The 17,011-nt window shown below is 43.1% G+C and overlaps 1 protein-coding gene across 1 annotated transcript in view; it reads right to left on the minus strand.

The window, feature by feature from the left end:
- LOC124144486 (CD109 antigen-like) overlaps positions 1–17,011 on the minus strand; it is a 54,955-nt gene that overhangs the window by 32,893 nt on the left and 5,051 nt on the right. The window contains exons 4-12 of the mRNA XM_048387698.1: positions 15,887–16,062; positions 15,644–15,669; positions 11,711–11,864; positions 11,191–11,261; positions 10,546–10,677; positions 10,156–10,198; positions 9,665–9,749; positions 9,246–9,354; positions 8,321–8,545 (exon numbers count right to left, since the gene is read on the minus strand). Of these exons, the coding sequence (XP_048243655.1) occupies positions 8,321–8,545; positions 9,246–9,354; positions 9,665–9,749; positions 10,156–10,198; positions 10,546–10,677; positions 11,191–11,261; positions 11,711–11,864; positions 15,644–15,669; positions 15,887–16,062 (1,021 nt within the window). The remainder of the gene's footprint in view (positions 1–8,320; positions 8,546–9,245; positions 9,355–9,664; positions 9,750–10,155; positions 10,199–10,545; positions 10,678–11,190; positions 11,262–11,710; positions 11,865–15,643; positions 15,670–15,886; positions 16,063–17,011) is intronic.

A 17,011-nucleotide genomic window follows, 5' to 3' on the forward strand; every position in this document is an offset into this window, starting at 1 on the left:
TGGTAGCTACATAAGTAGGTCCTATAGAGTAGTGTGTTATGACCATGGTAGCTCCATAAGTAGGTCCTATAGAGTAGTGTGTTATGGCCATGGTAGCTACATAAGTAGGTCCTATAGAGTAGTGTGTTATGACCATGGTAGCTACATAAGTAGGTCCTATAGAGTAGTGTGTTATGACCATGGTAGCTCCATAAGTAGGTCCTATAGAGTAGTGTGTTATGGCCATGGTAGCTACATAAGTAGGTCCTATAGAGTAGTGTGTTATGGCCATGGTAGCTACATAAGTAGGTCCTATAGAGTAGTGTGTTATGGCCATGGTAGCTCCATAAGTAGGTCCTATAGAGTAGTGTGTTATGGCCATGGTAGCTACATAAGTAGGTCCTATAGAGTAGTGTGTTATGGCCATGGTAGCTACATAAGTAGGTCCTATAGAGTAGCGTGTTATGGCCATGGTAGCTACATAAGTAGGTCCTATAGAGTAGCGTGTTATGGCCATGGTAGCTACATAAGTAGGTACTGTCCTGTAGAGCAGCGTGTTATGGTAATGATAGCTACATAAAAAGGTATTGTCCTGTAGAGCAGCGTGTTATGGTAATGATAGCTACATAAAAAGGTATTGTCTTGTAGAGCAGCATGTTATGGTAATGATAGCGACATAAGTAGGTACTGTCCTGCAGAGCAGCGTTTTAAGGAAATGATAGCGACATAAGTAGGTACTGTCCTGCAGAGCAGCGTGTTATGGTAATGATAGCGACATAAGACGGTACTGTCCTGCAGAGCAGCGTGTTAAGGAAATGATAGCGACATAAGTAGGTACTGTCCTGTAGAGCAGCGTGTTATGGTAATGATAGCTACATAAGTAGGTACTGTCCTGCAGAGCAGCGTGTTATGGTAATGATAGCGACATAAGTAGGTACTGTCCTGCAGAGCAGCGTGTTAAGGAAATGATAGCGACATAAGTAGGTACTGTCCTGCAGAGCAGCGTGTTAAGGAAATGATAGCGACATAAGTAGGTACTGTCCTGCAGAGCAGCGTGTTAAGGAAATGATAGCGACATAAGTAGGTACTGTCCTGTAGAGCAGCGTGTTATGGTAATGATAGCTACATAAAAAGGTATTGTCTTGTAGAGCAGCGTGTTATGGTAATGATAGCTACATAAAAAGGTATTGTCCTGTAGAGCAGCGTGTTATGGTAATGATAGCGACATAAGTAGGTACTGTCCTGCAGAGCAACGTGTTATGGTAACGATAGCGACATAAGTAGGTACTGTCCTGTAGAGCAGCGTGTTATGGTAATGATAGCTACATAAAAAGGTATTGTCTTGTAGAGCAGCGTGTTATGGTAATGATAGCGACATAAGTAGGTACTGCCCTGTAGAGCAGCGTGTTATGGTAATGATAGCTACATAAAAAGGTATTGTCTTGTAGAGCAGCGTGTTATGGTAATGATAGCTACATAAAAAGGTATTGTCCTGTAGAGCAGCGTGTTATGGTAATGATAGCGACATAAGTAGGTACTGTCCTGCAGAGCAGCGTGTTATGGTAACGATAGCGACATAAGTAGGTACTGTCCTGTAGAGCAGCGTGTTATGGTAATGATAGCTACATAAAAAGGTATTGTCCTGTAGAGCAGCGTTTTATGGTAATGATAGCGACATAAGTAGGTACTGTCCTGCAGAGCAGCGTGTTATGGTAATGATAGCGACATAAGTAGGTACTGTCCTGCAGAGCAGCGTGTTAAGGAAATGATAGCGACATAAGTAGGTACTGTCCTGTAGAGCAGCGTGTTATGGTAATGATAGCTACATAAAAAGGTATTGTCTTGTAGAGCAGCGTGTTATGGTAATGATAGCTACATAAAAAGGTATTGTCCTGTAGAGCAGCGTGTTATGGTAATGATAGCGACATAAGTAGGTACTGTCCTGCAGAGCAGCGTGTTATGGTAACGATAGCGACATAAGTAGGTACTGTCCTGTAGAGCAGCGTGTTATGGTAATGATAGCTACATAAAAAGGTATTGTCTTGTAGAGCAGCGTGTTATGGTAATGATAGCTACATAAAAAGGTATTGTCCTGTAGAGCAGCGTGTTATGGTAATGATAGCGACATAAGTAGGTACTGTCCTGCAGAGCAGCGTGTTATGGTAACGATAGCGACATAAGTAGGTACTGTCCTGTAGAGCAGCGTGTTATGGTAATGATAGCGACATAAGTAGGTACTGTCCTGTAGAGCAGCGTGTTATGGTAATGATAGCGACATAAGACGGTACTGCCCTGTAGAGCAGCGTGTTATGGTAATGACAGTGACATAAGTAGGTACTGTCCTGTAGAGCAGCGTGTTATGGTAATGATAGCGACATAAGTAGGTACTGCCCTGTAGAGCAGCGAGTTATGGTAATGATAGCGACATAAGTAGGTACTGTCCTGTAGAGCAGCGTGTTATGGTAATGATAGCGACATAAGACGGTACTGCCCTGTAGAGCAGCGTGTTATGGTAATGACAGTGACATAAGTAGGTACTGTCCTGTAGAGCAGCGTGTTATGGTAATGATAGCTACATAAGTAGGTACTGTCCTGTAGAGCAGCGTGTTATGGTAATGATAGCGACATAAGTAGGTACTGTCCTGTAGAGCAGCGTGTTATGGTAATGATAGCGACATAAGACGGTACTGCCCTGTAGAGCAGCGTGTTATGGTAATGACAGTGACATAAGTAGGTACTGTCCTGTAGAGCAGCGTGTTATGGTAATGATAGCTACATAAGTAGGTACTGTCCTGTAGAGCAGCGTGTTATGGTAATGATAGCGACATAAGTAGGTACTGTCCTGTAGAGCAGCGTGTTATGGTAATGATAGCGACATAAGTAGGTACTGCCCTGTTGAGCAGCGTGTTATGGTAATGACAGCGACATAAGTAGGTACTGCCCTGTTGAGCAGCGTGTTATGGTAATGACAGCGACATAAGTAGGTACTGCCCTGTAGAGCAGCGTGTTATGGTAATGATAGCGACATAAGTAGGTACTGCCCTGTTGAGCAGCGTGTTATGGTAATGATAGCGACATAAGTAGGTACTGTCCTGTAGAGCAGCGTGTTATGGTAATGATACCTACATAAGTAGGTACTGCCCTGTAGGGCAGCGTGTTATGGTAATGATAGCGACATAAGTAGGTACTGCCCTGTAGGGCAGCGTGTTATGGTAATGATAGCGACATAAGTAGGTACAGTCCTGTAGAGCAGCGTGTTATGGTAATGATAGCGACATAAGTAGGTACTGCCCTGTTGAGCAGCGTGTTATGGTAATGACAGCGACATAAGTAGGTACTGCCCTGTAGAGCAGCGAGTAATTGTAATGATAGCTACATAAGTAGGTACTGTCCTGTAGAGCAGCGTGTTATGGTAATGATAGCGACATAAGTAGGTACTGTCCTGTAGAGCAGCGTGTTATGGAAATGATAGCTACATAAGTAGGTACTGTCCTGTAGAGCAGCGTGTTATGGTAATGACAGCGACATAAGTAGGTACTGCCCTGTAGAGCAGCGTGTTATGGTAATGATAGCGACATAAGTAGGTACTGTCCTCTAGAGCAGCGTGTGTATGGTATTGATAGCTACATAAGTAGGTACTGTCCTGTAGAGCAGCGTGTGTATGGTATTGATAGCTACATAAGTAGGTACTGCCCTGTTGAGCAGCGTGTTATGGTAATGACAGCGACATAAGTAGGTACTGTCCTGTAGAGCAGCGTGTTATGGTAATGATAGCTACATAAGTAGGTACTGTCCTGTAGAGCAGCGTGTTATGGTAATGATAGCGACATAAGTAGGTACTGTCCTGTAGAGCAGCGTGTTATGGTAATGATAGCGACATAAGACGGTACTGCCCTGTAGAGCAGCGTGTTATGGTAATGACAGTGACATAAGTAGGTACTGTCCTGTAGAGCAGCGTGTTATGGTAATGATAGCTACATAAGTAGGTACTGTCCTGTAGAGCAGCGTGTTATGGTAATGATAGCGACATAATTAGGTACTGTCCTGTAGAGCAGCGTGTTATGGTAATGATAGCGACATAAGTAGGTACTGCCCTGTTGAGCAGCGTGTTATGGTAATGACAGCGACATAAGTAGGTACTGCCCTGTAGAGCAGCGTGTTATGGTAATGATAGCGACATAAGTAGGTACTGTCCTGTAGAGCAGCGTGTTATGGTAATGATAGCGACATAAGTAGGTACTGCCCTGTTGAGCAGCGTGTTATGGTAATGACAGCGACATAAGTAGGTACTGCCCTGTAGAGCAGCGTGTTATGGTAATGATAGCGACATAAGTAGGTACTGCCCTGTTGAGCAGCGTGTTATGGTAATGATAGCGACATAAGTAGGTACTGTCCTGTAGAGCAGCGTGTTATGGTAATGATACCTACATAAGTAGGTACTGCCCTGTAGGGCAGCGTGTTATGGTAATGATAGCGACATAAGTAGGTACTGCCCTGTAGGGCAGCGTGTTATGGTAATGATAGCGACATAAGTAGGTACAGTCCTGTAGAGCAGCGTGTTATGGTAATGATAGCGACATAAGTAGGTACTGCCCTGTTGAGCAGCGTGTTATGGTAATGACAGCGACATAAGTAGGTACTGCCCTGTAGAGCAGCGAGTAATTGTAATGATAGCTACATAAGTAGGTACTGTCCTGTAGAGCAGCGTGTTATGGTAATGATAGCGACATAAGTAGGTACTGTCCTGTAGAGCAGCGTGTTATGGAAATGATAGCTACATAAGTAGGTACTGTCCTGTAGAGCAGCGTGTTATGGTAATGACAGCGACATAAGTAGGTACTGCCCTGTAGAGCAGCGTGTTATGGTAATGATAGCGACATAAGTAGGTACTGTCCTCTAGAGCAGCGTGTGTATGGTATTGATAGCTACATAAGTAGGTACTGTCCTGTAGAGCAGCGTGTGTATGGTATTGATAGCTACATAAGTAGGTACTGCCCTGTTGAGCAGCGTGTTATGGTAATGACAGCGACATAAGTAGGTACTGTCCTGTAGAGCAGCGTGTTATGGTAATGATAGCTACATAAGTAGGTACTGTCCTGTAGAGCAGCGTGTTATGGTAATGATAGCTACATAAGTAGGTACTGCCCTGTTGAGCAGCGTGTTATGGTAATGACAGCGACATAAGTAGGTACTGTCCTGTTGAGCAGAGTGTTATGGTAATGACAGCGACATAAGTAGGTACTGTCCTGTAGAGCAGCGTGTGTATGGTATTGATAGCTACATAAGTAGGTACTGCCCTGTTGAGCAGCGTGTTATGGTAATGATAGCGACATAAGTAGGTACTGTCCTGCAGAGCAGCGTGTTAAGGAAATGATAGCGACATAAGTAGGTACTGTCCTGTAGAGCAGCGTGTTATGGTAATGATACCTACATAAGAAGGTACTGTCCTGTAGAGCAGCGTGTTATGGAAATGATAGCTACATAAGTAGGTACTGTCCTGTAGAGCAGCGTGTTATGGTAATGATAGCGACATAAGTAGGTACTGTCCTGTTGAGCAGCGTGTTATGGTAATGATAGCGACATAAGTAGGTACTGTCCTGTAGAGCAGCGTGTTATGGTAATGATAGCTACGTATACATAAGTTGGTACTGTCCTGTAGAGCAGCGTGTTATGGTATTGATAGCTACATGAGTTGGTACTGTCATGTAGAGCAGCGTGTTATGGTAATGAGAGTTACATAAGTAGGTACTGTCCTGTAGAGCAGCGTGTTATGGTAATGACAGCGACATAAGTAGGTACTGCCCTGTAGAGCAGCGTGTTATGGTAATGATAGCGACATAAGTAGGTACTGCCCTGTTGAGCAGCGTGTTATGGTAATGACAGCGACATAAGTAGGTACTGCCCTGTAGAGCAGCGAGTAATTGTAATGATAGCTACATAAGTAGGTACTGTCCTGTAGAGCAGCGTGTTATGGTAATGATAGCGACATAAGTAGGTACTGTCCTGTAGAGCAGAGTGTTATGGAAATGATAGCTACATAAGTAGGTACTGTCCTGTAGAGCAGCGTGTTATGGTAATGACAGCGACATAAGTAGGTACTGCCCTGTAGAGCAGCGTGTTATGGTAATGATAGCGACATAAGTAGGTACTGTCCTCTAGAGCAGCGTGTGTATGGTATTGATAGCTACATAAGTAGGTACTGTCCTGTAGAGCAGCGTGTGTATGGTATTGATAGCTACATAAGTAGGTACTGCCCTGTTGAGCAGCGTGTTATGGTAATGACAGCGACATAAGTAGGTACTGTCCTGTAGAGCAGCGTGTTATGGTAATGATAGCTACATAAGTAGGTACTGTCCTGTAGAGCAGCGTGTTATGGTAATGATAGCTACATAAGTAGGTACTGCCCTGTTGAGCAGCGTGTTATGGTAATGACAGCGACATAAGTAGGTACTGTCCTGTTGAGCAGAGTGTTATGGTAATGACAGCGACATAAGTAGGTACTGTCCTGTAGAGCAGCGTGTGTATGGTATTGATAGCTACATAAGTAGGTACTGCCCTGTTGAGCAGCGTGTTATGGTAATGATAGCGACATAAGTAGGTACTGTCCTGCAGAGCAGCGTGTTAAGGAAATGATAGCGACATAAGTAGGTACTGTCCTGTAGAGCAGCGTGTTATGGTAATGATACCTACATAAGAAGGTACTGTCCTGTAGAGCAGCGTGTTATGGAAATGATAGCTACATAAGTAGGTACTGTCCTGTAGAGCAGCGTGTTATGGTAATGATAGCGACATAAGTAGGTACTGTCCTGTTGAGCAGCGTGTTATGGTAATGATAGCGACATAAGTAGGTACTGTCCTGTAGAGCAGCGTGTTATGGTAATGATAGCTACGTATACATAAGTTGGTACTGTCCTGTAGAGCAGCGTGTTATGGTATTGATAGCTACATGAGTTGGTACTGTCATGTAGAGCAGCGTGTTATGGTAATGAGAGTTACATAAGTAGGTACTGTCCTGTAGAGCAGCGTGTTATGGTAATGACAGCGACATAAGTAGGTACTGCCCTGTAGAGCAGCGTGTTATGGTAATGATAGCGACATAAGTAGGTACTGCCCTGTTGAGCAGCGTGTTATGGTAATGACAGCGACATAAGTAGGTACTGCCCTGTAGAGCAGCGAGTAATTGTAATGATAGCTACATAAGTAGGTACTGTCCTGTAGAGCAGCGTGTTATGGTAATGATAGCGACATAAGTAGGTACTGTCCTGTAGAGCAGAGTGTTATGGAAATGATAGCTACATAAGTAGGTACTGTCCTGTAGAGCAGCGTGTTATGGTAATGACAGCGACATAAGTAGGTACTGCCCTGTAGAGCAGCGTGTTATGGTAATGATAGCGACATAAGTAGGTACTGTCCTCTAGAGCAGCGTGTGTATGGTATTGATAGCTACATAAGTAGGTACTGTCCTGTAGAGCAGCGTGTGTATGGTATTGATAGCTACATAAGTAGGTACTGCCCTGTTGAGCAGCGTGTTATGGTAATGACAGCGACATAAGTAGGTACTGTCCTGTAGAGCAGCGTGTTATGGTAATGATAGCTACATAAGTAGGTACTGTCCTGTAGAGCAGCGTGTTATGGTAATGATAGCTAAATAAGTAGGTACTGCCCTGTTGAGCAGCGTGTTATGGTAATGACAGCGACATAAGTAGGTACTGTCCTGTTGAGCAGAGTGTTATGGTAATGACAGCGACATAAGTAGGTACTGTCCTGTAGAGCAGCGTGTGTATGGTATTGATAGCTACATAAGTAGGTACTGCCCTGTTGAGCAGCGTGTTATGGTAATGATAGCGACATAAGTAGGTACTGTCCTGCAGAGCAGCGTGTTAAGGAAATGATAGCGACATAAGTAGGTACTGTCCTGTAGAGCAGCGTGTTATGGTAATGATACCTACATAAGAAGGTACTGTCCTGTAGAGCAGCGTGTTATGGAAATGATAGCTACATAAGTAGGTACTGTCCTGTAGAGCAGCGTGTTATGGTAATGATAGCGACATAAGTAGGTACTGTCCTGTTGAGCAGCGTGTTATGGTAATGATAGCGACATAAGTAGGTACTGTCCTGTAGAGCAGCGTGTTATGGTAATGATAGCTACGTATACATAAGTTGGTACTGTCCTGTAGAGCAGCGTGTTATGGTATTGATAGCTACATGAGTTGGTACTGTCATGTAGAGCGGCGTGTTATGGTAATGAGAGTTACATAAGTAGGTACAGCGTGTTATGGTAATGATAGCGACATGAGTAGGTCTTTTAGAGTTGTGTGTAATGGTTTTAACAGAGACATACGTAGGCCCTGTAAGGTAGACCCGGCTTGAAGTAATTAGGACTGGAATCCAGAAAGGTGATCTTGTTGGGGTCGGTGAAGTAGACAACGGTGGAGGAGCCGTTGAGTGTCTTCCCAGTTAGGTCCTCCTTGACCACTGCCAGTACAGTCACCGTTTGCCTGACAAGATAATATCGCAGCCTCTTGATATCAGCCATGGACACCGAGAACCGGGCACTGCCATCAATCTGCACAGAAAGAGTACAGGGTAGTAGTACTGCGCACCTGACACCACGTCGTGTTGTGAGGCAGCAAACAAACACGTTATTTAATAAAATTGTGTTAATGGCGGGTGGTGAGGTGAGGTAAAATGGGGTTTAACGTCGCGTCCAAGATTAATGCACTTATATAGCGACGTGCATGTACGTGTGTGTGTTTGTGTGGCTGCTTGTACTAGGCCGGACTGATGCCGATTTATAGTGCTAGCTCACTGAGATACCATGCCGCAGTTTAACATGAATATCCCACTCATTATACTGAGTCCGAGACGACCAGTCCTTGTTTAAGCCCCTTAATGCCGAGCGCCAGACAGGGTAACAACAAGTACCATACTTTAACGTCTTTTGGTATGACGCGGCCGGGGATCGGATCCCGGGCCTTCCGCTCTCCGGGCGGACGCTCTACCACTAGACCACTGAGGCGGTCTGTAAGTGGCGGGTGTTACTGATAACACAGTACCTGATTACCCCTTTCGCGAACACTTGGTGTCATCAAGGATTTTTAGCGATCCATCCATGAAGTTTTTACCACTATTTTGCCGTTTGCACAATGTGGAATCTGTTTCGGTAGATAATCGTCGTAGTCTTTTTATATTTACATACTATGGTCGACTAATGCAAGATGGCACAATGGTACCACACAGAATCGATTGCTTATGTGACGACTTACTGGAAACGACTTCAGAAATGATCTTGCGAAGTTCCCGCACTGGCCCATGATGGCGCCGACAAACACCCTCAGTTCCACCATGCCCTTGACTCCTTTTCCAAACGTGTAGCTGGATGGCAAGTTTACACATGTGTATGGCGTGTGCAACCTATGTTTCTGATCACATCTTTAGTCTTGCAAATTAACTGTCAACTTTTGCCAGTGATGTCAGTACATCAATTCAGTACTTTTTGGAAGCAGATGCCATGATGCTTGGTAGTTCATCCCGACTATGAATCATTATTCTTCACATGTATGACAATTACTACTTTTCTCAGAATCGACTTCTAGGGGTTTCAACAAAACCGGATGTTCTATTTATCCAATTATAACAGTAATTATATCACACTAGTTGCTCTGTTTGCATTTTGCATACGTACTTGGCTTTGACGGTTCCGGAAAGGTCGGTGTCAGTTATCACAGCAAAGAGAGGCAACTCCACCTTCACCTCAAACTTTGGCAACTCTATGTACACGACAACAGTGTGTTAAATACGGAATGCCGTGTATACAATTCTATGTTCGGATTCAGTGCAAAAGTGGACGTCGATGAGAAGTGCACATTTGGGACAAGAGTGAGTGAGTTTGGTTTTACGCCGCTTTTCGCAGTATTCCAGCAAGATCACGGCGGGGGACACCAGAAATGGGCTTCACAGATTGCACCCATGTCAGGAATCGAACCCGGGTCTTCGACGTGACGAGCGAACGCTTTAACCATTAGGCTACCCGACCGCCCCTTGGATCACTATCTATGGTAGTGTTAACACACCACCTTAAACTATACAACATAACGTGGACAAATGGATCAATGAGTCTTTTACATGAGACTGTTACTGTGTGTCTACTGTTTTGATTATACATACTGTACTTACCATATTGTTGGACTGTGAATGTTTTTCTTTCCTTTAATCCTACCTGTTAGGAAATTGGCAAAGCTTACTATTTCATGTGAACATTAAAACAACGCATGTTTCATTTTATAGATTGAATATATCGATTTCGTCGAAAACAAATACAGTGAATTCAATGTGTTTTCCCAAAACACAGTAGCCACATAACTGTGGTAAACAGAGGGTATGAAGTAGCATAACAGGACTGGCGCACGACACCAATCTCAACAGAACGCTTTATTAAACATATTCAATACTAGCTTAAAAGCTAATCGTTTCATACCCAGGAAATGTCCTTACGAAGTTTGCAATGAGTTATTTCAAATGCAGTGCTGCAGACATTTTCTTTAAAATGCGAGAATAGGCCCTTACAAACTCAGGAGCGGAAACTTCTATCCTCCAGTTTCCTAGGACCGGCTGGTCACTAAGTAATAGGTCTCTTTGATTGACCATTTTCTTATCGTGCAGCGACACCCAGCGGCGAATTCTGTTGTTTCGTGGATCCTTAAGAGGAATCGAAAAATACTTTCAGTGCAGAATCTACGGTACATACATACATACATACATACATACATACATACATACATACATACATACATACATACATACATACATACATACATGCATGCATGCATGCATGCACGCACGCACATACATATACAATACAATCGCATTGACAGTACGGGGTCATTTTAGGTTACAGAAACGCACGCTGAAGCTATGTTGACGTCATACTCGGTATCAAGTTGTGTTCACGTACACGTTAAAATGATACATTTCGTACAAAACTGTCAGAGACAGATACATCAGACACAACACAGTGCGGTCTGTGAAAACCTGCATTCATATATCCATACACGCAGAACATAGTTTCATGTTTGCATCCAATGTGTGAAGCCCATTTCTGGTGTCCCCCGCCGTGATATTGCTGGAATATTGCTAAAAGCGGCGTAAAACCATACTCACTCACTCACTCATGTTTGCATCATGTTCTTTTAAGTATTAGTGTTCACTCACATATATGTCGACATCTAATGCACCCTGGTACGCCTTCAAATCTGGGTATACGGCAAAAGCTCTGAAACGAACTTGAAGAACAACAGGTAATTACAAATATATCTTTGAACAGAAACTGTATGACATAGTGATTGCTGTGACTACGCATGTCGACTATGAGATATTTCGGGTGATGGGATCCTATTTGCAAAACCTTGTCTATTCTAAAAATAAGATTAGAAACAAAATGTCCTCAGGTTTACCATAAGAAAACCCATCGTTCTTTGGGCATCCTGGAAGTCCTAAAGTGACTGTGATAAAAAATGAAACTGTTTTGCTCCCCCGTTTACACGGACCAGAATATTAAATGGAATGTTCCTAAATGAGCCATTGCTGAAGAGCGGCAGAGCTCTCTGCAACACGAAATATGGAAATTCATCATTCAAAGCCACCTGATTATTCTACCATAACTGTTCGAAGCCATACATTAAGATTAACCAGCCGTGCTTTCTGAGACTATGTGACATCTTGAGGTTCTTACCTCGCTGTCCTGGCTTGTACATGGCCTTGTCGGTTTGAATGAACACTGATATGGTCTTCCTGACTAGAGACAGACCTGACTCTCTCTGAAAGATGAGTCCTCCTGATCCCTTCACCCTCAGCAGGTAATGACCAATGACAGTTTCTTGTGGTGCCTTGAACAGCATCATTGAAATCTCAGCACAATCAACTTAAACATCGGTCCGTACTACAAAGTAATCTTAGGGCTACGACAACTCCCATTCTTTAACATTGACTTACGATACATTGAAGTCGAAGAGCTAAAATCACTTTGTGGAACGGGATCCTTGAATAATCGCTGCAACCTTATCTTGCTGGAGTACGGGACATTTCGCCAACAAAGTATCTCCCAAGAGCTGCATGACAGGCCCACGTGATGGCTGTGACGCGTCAATCGGATTAACATTATATACATTGTTGTATCCAGCAGAGAAAAAGTCAGTGATCCAGTCGTGAACACTGATGTCTAAATGAAAGTTTACCAACAAAAATGCTTTCCACTATTTTGATAACTTAAAAAATCTATATAAATTCAGACTTAAATATGTCGCGCGAATACAACCAACTGTATTCGGTGGCAAAAAGCGGGAAAATTGACATTTTGGGGGGAAATCGCGATCGTGCACTTTTCCACAACGATGTTGGGCTACCTAGAACGAAATGCACGCTCAGAAGTAATGAATAAAACTGGTGACACGGCGCATTATGAACACAAAAAGCACCAAGAATAAATGCCACGTTTAACCATATTACAGAGGGTTGGTGTGGTGCAACAAGGAGTCATTGCAAGAACGTTTGGGTCCACCACTGTCACCATTACCAGATTGATGCAATGTTTCCAACAGGCAGGAGAGACATCAGACAGGTAAAGAAGCGGGATGCCACGGGTGACCACGCCCATTGAAGACCTCCACATCCGGAGCATTCATCTCCGAAACCGCACCTTACAAGGACATTAACGGCAGTAACGGCACTGGGACACGGGGTCACAGTGTATAGGGAATTAATGAACATGGTGTCAGAGCACGTCGACCCCACCGCGGAGTGATGTTAACACGTCAACACCGACGTAAGAGGTTGACATGAGCAAGGTGACTTAAACGTTGGCAAGTGCGAGGCTTTGGACGCGTCATGTTCGCCAATGAGAGTAGATTATGCTTTACAGAAATGATGGTCCGCAGCGAGTGTACTGACGAGTAGGCCAACCTTTCGTACCAGGTTGTGTTCAACAAGTTCGTCCATATAGAGGCTATAGAGTCAGGGTCTGTGGAGGTGTCTGCGGTGATGTCCAAAATAGGATCGATATTATTCAGGGAAACCTGAATGTCCAGAGACATCGGGATGAAGTTTTGAGACCAGTTGTGCAACCATTCATTCAGCAACAGCCACGTGGCGTTGTCTTCCAGCTAGACAATGCGAGACGGCATTCGGCAAGGCTCACACATAACTTTCTGAACAACGCGAACATCCACGTTTTACCCTGGCCGGGGTGTTCTCCTGGGGCCCTCTTGCACAAAGCGATCTTAGCGCTAAGATGATCGTAACTCCCATACTTTAACATAGGCTTACAATAGTCTTAGCGCTAAGATCGCTTTGTGCAAGTGGGCCCTGGTGTGAACCCCATCGAACATGTATTGGATCACCTTGACCGACAGATCAGAAGACGACCAGCGGCACCAGCCAGACAGACCTGGAACAATGTCTCCTTGAGGAATGACATTGGATTACCCCAAACGTCATCCGACTTTTGACGTCATCGGTGCGTCATCGTGTTCATGCGTGCATTAATGCACAAGTTGACATACTCGGTATTAAGTTGGGTTTTGAATGTGCTTTCAGAGATTTTAAAGTCATGTTGAACATGTATTGTGACGGTGATATCATGAAACATGTCATTTTTTACCCTCATGCGTCGTTGAGTCTTTGTCAGCCGTAAAGACATAACAAGGTTTACAAATTTAGTTGAAACACAACTCAAATGAAATATATACTATTGACTTTCTACTTTTTTTGTTTTTCTTTTATAGACTTTCAAACTCTTGATAGACTGTCTTTTGGACATGAGTTTAATTGTCACCACTATTTTGCCTTTTGACGCCCAATGGAAACTGGTTCGTCAGATAATCGAGACTGGTTATTTCTTGGCGTTGACGTTGATTATTTATTTAAATTGTTCACGCATTTGACCATTCTACAAGTAAGGAACTAAAGCTTCACGTGGCCTCACATATATTTCTAAGATGACATGATGGTCGTTCATGTTTCAATCACATTGATAGTGGAAACTATGCTTTGTTAGTTCTTTGCGTCTGTAATGCAGATGCTTTGATTCAGAACACTAAGGTTTTCATGAATTATTTAGTTCAAATAGAGTAAGATATGGTAATAACGTGAGTGAGTGAGTGAGTATGGTTTTACGCCGCTTTTAGCAATATTCCAGCAATATCACTGCAGGGGACACCAGAAATGGGCTTCACACATCGTACCCATGTCGGGAATCGAACCCGGGTCTTCGTCGTGACGAGCGAACGCTTTAACCACTAGGCTACCCGACCGCCCCTGGTAATAACGAACTGTTGGACTGTTGACTGTAGGTCATTGATATTCATATAAACATGATTTCTTCGCATGTTACCCGGAAAGCTCTGTACCATTATAAGACATCTTCTACATATTGCTGATTTGAAGCTCGTAACCTATTTCTATTTGAGAAGAACTGTGCATAATATTGGATATCTCTAATTACAAACACGTAATTTATTCATTGTTATTCATATAAACATGATTTCTTCACATGTTACCCGGAAAGCTCTGTACCATTATAAGACATCTTCTACATATTGCTGATTTGAAGCTCGTAACCTATTTCTATTTGAGAAGAACTGTGCATAATATTGGATATCTCTAATTACATACACGTAATTTATTACGTTGATGTTCACTGAACTACAGGCAAAAGAAAGAATAACACTTGCAATGGATTTGACCATAACATTAACACAATCTCCGAGACACTGGAAACTTAAGGTCCAAAACATAACTACGGTACCCATATTAAATAAATCAACGAATAACCATTTCTTGTTTGTTGTATTTCAAGCCACCATCAAACAGGGGTGTATACTTCTTTTTGCCCGGCAGTTTATTTCTACCAAATTACTCCTAAAAAAACATACCACTTCTTCTTTAAATCCTGAACTTCCGTTTTATTAAATGTCTAATATAGTAACGATATCTGATGACGAATTGTTACAGAAACACTGTATACTTTACAAGATGGGCACAGGTAGTGGTTCACACCACATCAGGGGGCACGGGTGGCCCAGTACTCTATGGCGCCGCGATTCGCTGTGCAGAGTTGCGTCCCTTGGGCACGCCAGAAACCTATGATTGTGGTTTCGAATCCCGGTTCGAATTATTATTATGTTTCTAGATTTGTCAGCACCTTACCCGTGCTCGTTGGTTTCATCGAAGTGGTAAACGTCTGAGACCTGCATCACTTCGGGCTTTCCTCCCACCTTAAGCTGACACGCCGTCATATAACTGGAATACTGTTAAAAGCCGCGTTAAACCCAACTCACTCACTCACTCACACCACATCATATAAAGAATCCAAGGAAACAATTGAAAGTGTACTCAGATAACCTTTGCTATGGAACAGATATCGATACAAAACAAGTTATTCGATTCTATATTTCAATGTAATATTGTGAAATAAAACAAGTTTTTCCAGAGGAATTTTTACAGGATACGATTGAAATATTTGAATAATATACAATTATATTGTAAGCGTTCCTTAACTTTGTAACGTTCGCATATGTTTAACACAACGTATAAATCACGCCTCGTTCCCGCGAATCATGCGCTGTGTTGGCAAATGTATTAAGCGCCTTCACCAAAGTAGCATACTTACGACCAGTGTAACAGTGGCTGGCTCATCTGTAACAGCAAATGCACGTGTGACTTAGTCATGGGCGATCATCAATATATCACACATATACATTCACTTTCAATTACAAACAAACATATCTTCCAATCACTCCTCAACATTTATCATTATGCCTTTGTTTACAAACTGTAATCATAATCCTCAATAACTCCAGAATTAACACCGTGTTCGCTGTCGCACACGTTGCACAATGTTAAAAATACGTACCCTGTTTGAATCTTCGTGTGACGTTGGCGACAGGTGTCTTCACGTACGTCCCGTTGTACCAGGAATGGACGATGCTGATATCAACGTCGACGGGAACACGCGAGTTTAGGATGTTGACGTTGACGACGAACGGCCGTCCCAGGGTAATCCGCTGCGATGCTGTGATCAGGAATGTGCTGGTAAAATATAACAATAGCAGACACTCAAAGGCACGAAAAATCATGCTGACGGACGTTAGAGCTTCAGTACATATGAAACCCTTTGTGTGTTGACTTCAAGGACATTTTCAGTCAACTGATGAGCATCTTCCCGAGGCAAGAGAGTTAACTGACTTTAAAAGTCCATTTTCCACCCTTTCCGAACTAGGCTGGAATTCCTGGGCTCGATCGTAGCACCACCAGTGGCTATTACGAGTTATGTCCTTTCTATGCCTCTCCTATTGACCAATCAGATTCAACCTCTCGTATTACTTGCATTTGTTTCAAACAAAACGGTGGCGCCCAGTCAAGACGATCTGCTCGATAATCAAGATCTATATTGTGATAAAACGAGTCTTACATCGCGAAGTGCATCAAATCACGTGAGCATCTTGATTAAAAACATGACAAGATTTAGAAAATATCTGTTGACAACGAGTTAGCGGTGCACATGCTTTGCAAATCCTGCAGTCGACCGAAATCTGCATGACACTCTACGAACCGGATTTCGATTTCGGTGCGCGATTTTGATTGGACTATGCATAGACTCGTTAGTCCAGCCAAAATGTAACTCCATAATACCAGCCTAGTTCGGCAAGGGTGGAAATTGGACTTTTATAGTCAGTTAACTCACTTGCCTCGGGAAGATGACTGATTAGTGATGTCAATGGGTTAATGATCCAGATTCTGACGGGATTAGAGGTACGGGTAGCTCAATCGTCTCAGGCTCCGCACTTCACTGTGCACATGTCAACACAGGATATGGCCACGCTTTCCTTCAAAGTTTTATGTTCTGTCTAATACGGTCAAAACATGATCCTCTGAGACAGAATCGCGAGAGTGTCGTTGCGGAACTGTAGCCCATGACATAGTCAAACCCTTTTTTATGTCATGTACTGTTAATATGCAAGAAAGAAATGAAACGTTT

Source organism: Haliotis rufescens, unplaced genomic scaffold, assembly GCF_023055435.1.
Source record: "Haliotis rufescens isolate VD_foot unplaced genomic scaffold, xgHalRufe1.0.p SCAF_7, whole genome shotgun sequence".
Lineage (NCBI taxonomy): Eukaryota > Metazoa > Mollusca > Gastropoda > Lepetellida > Haliotidae > Haliotis > Haliotis rufescens.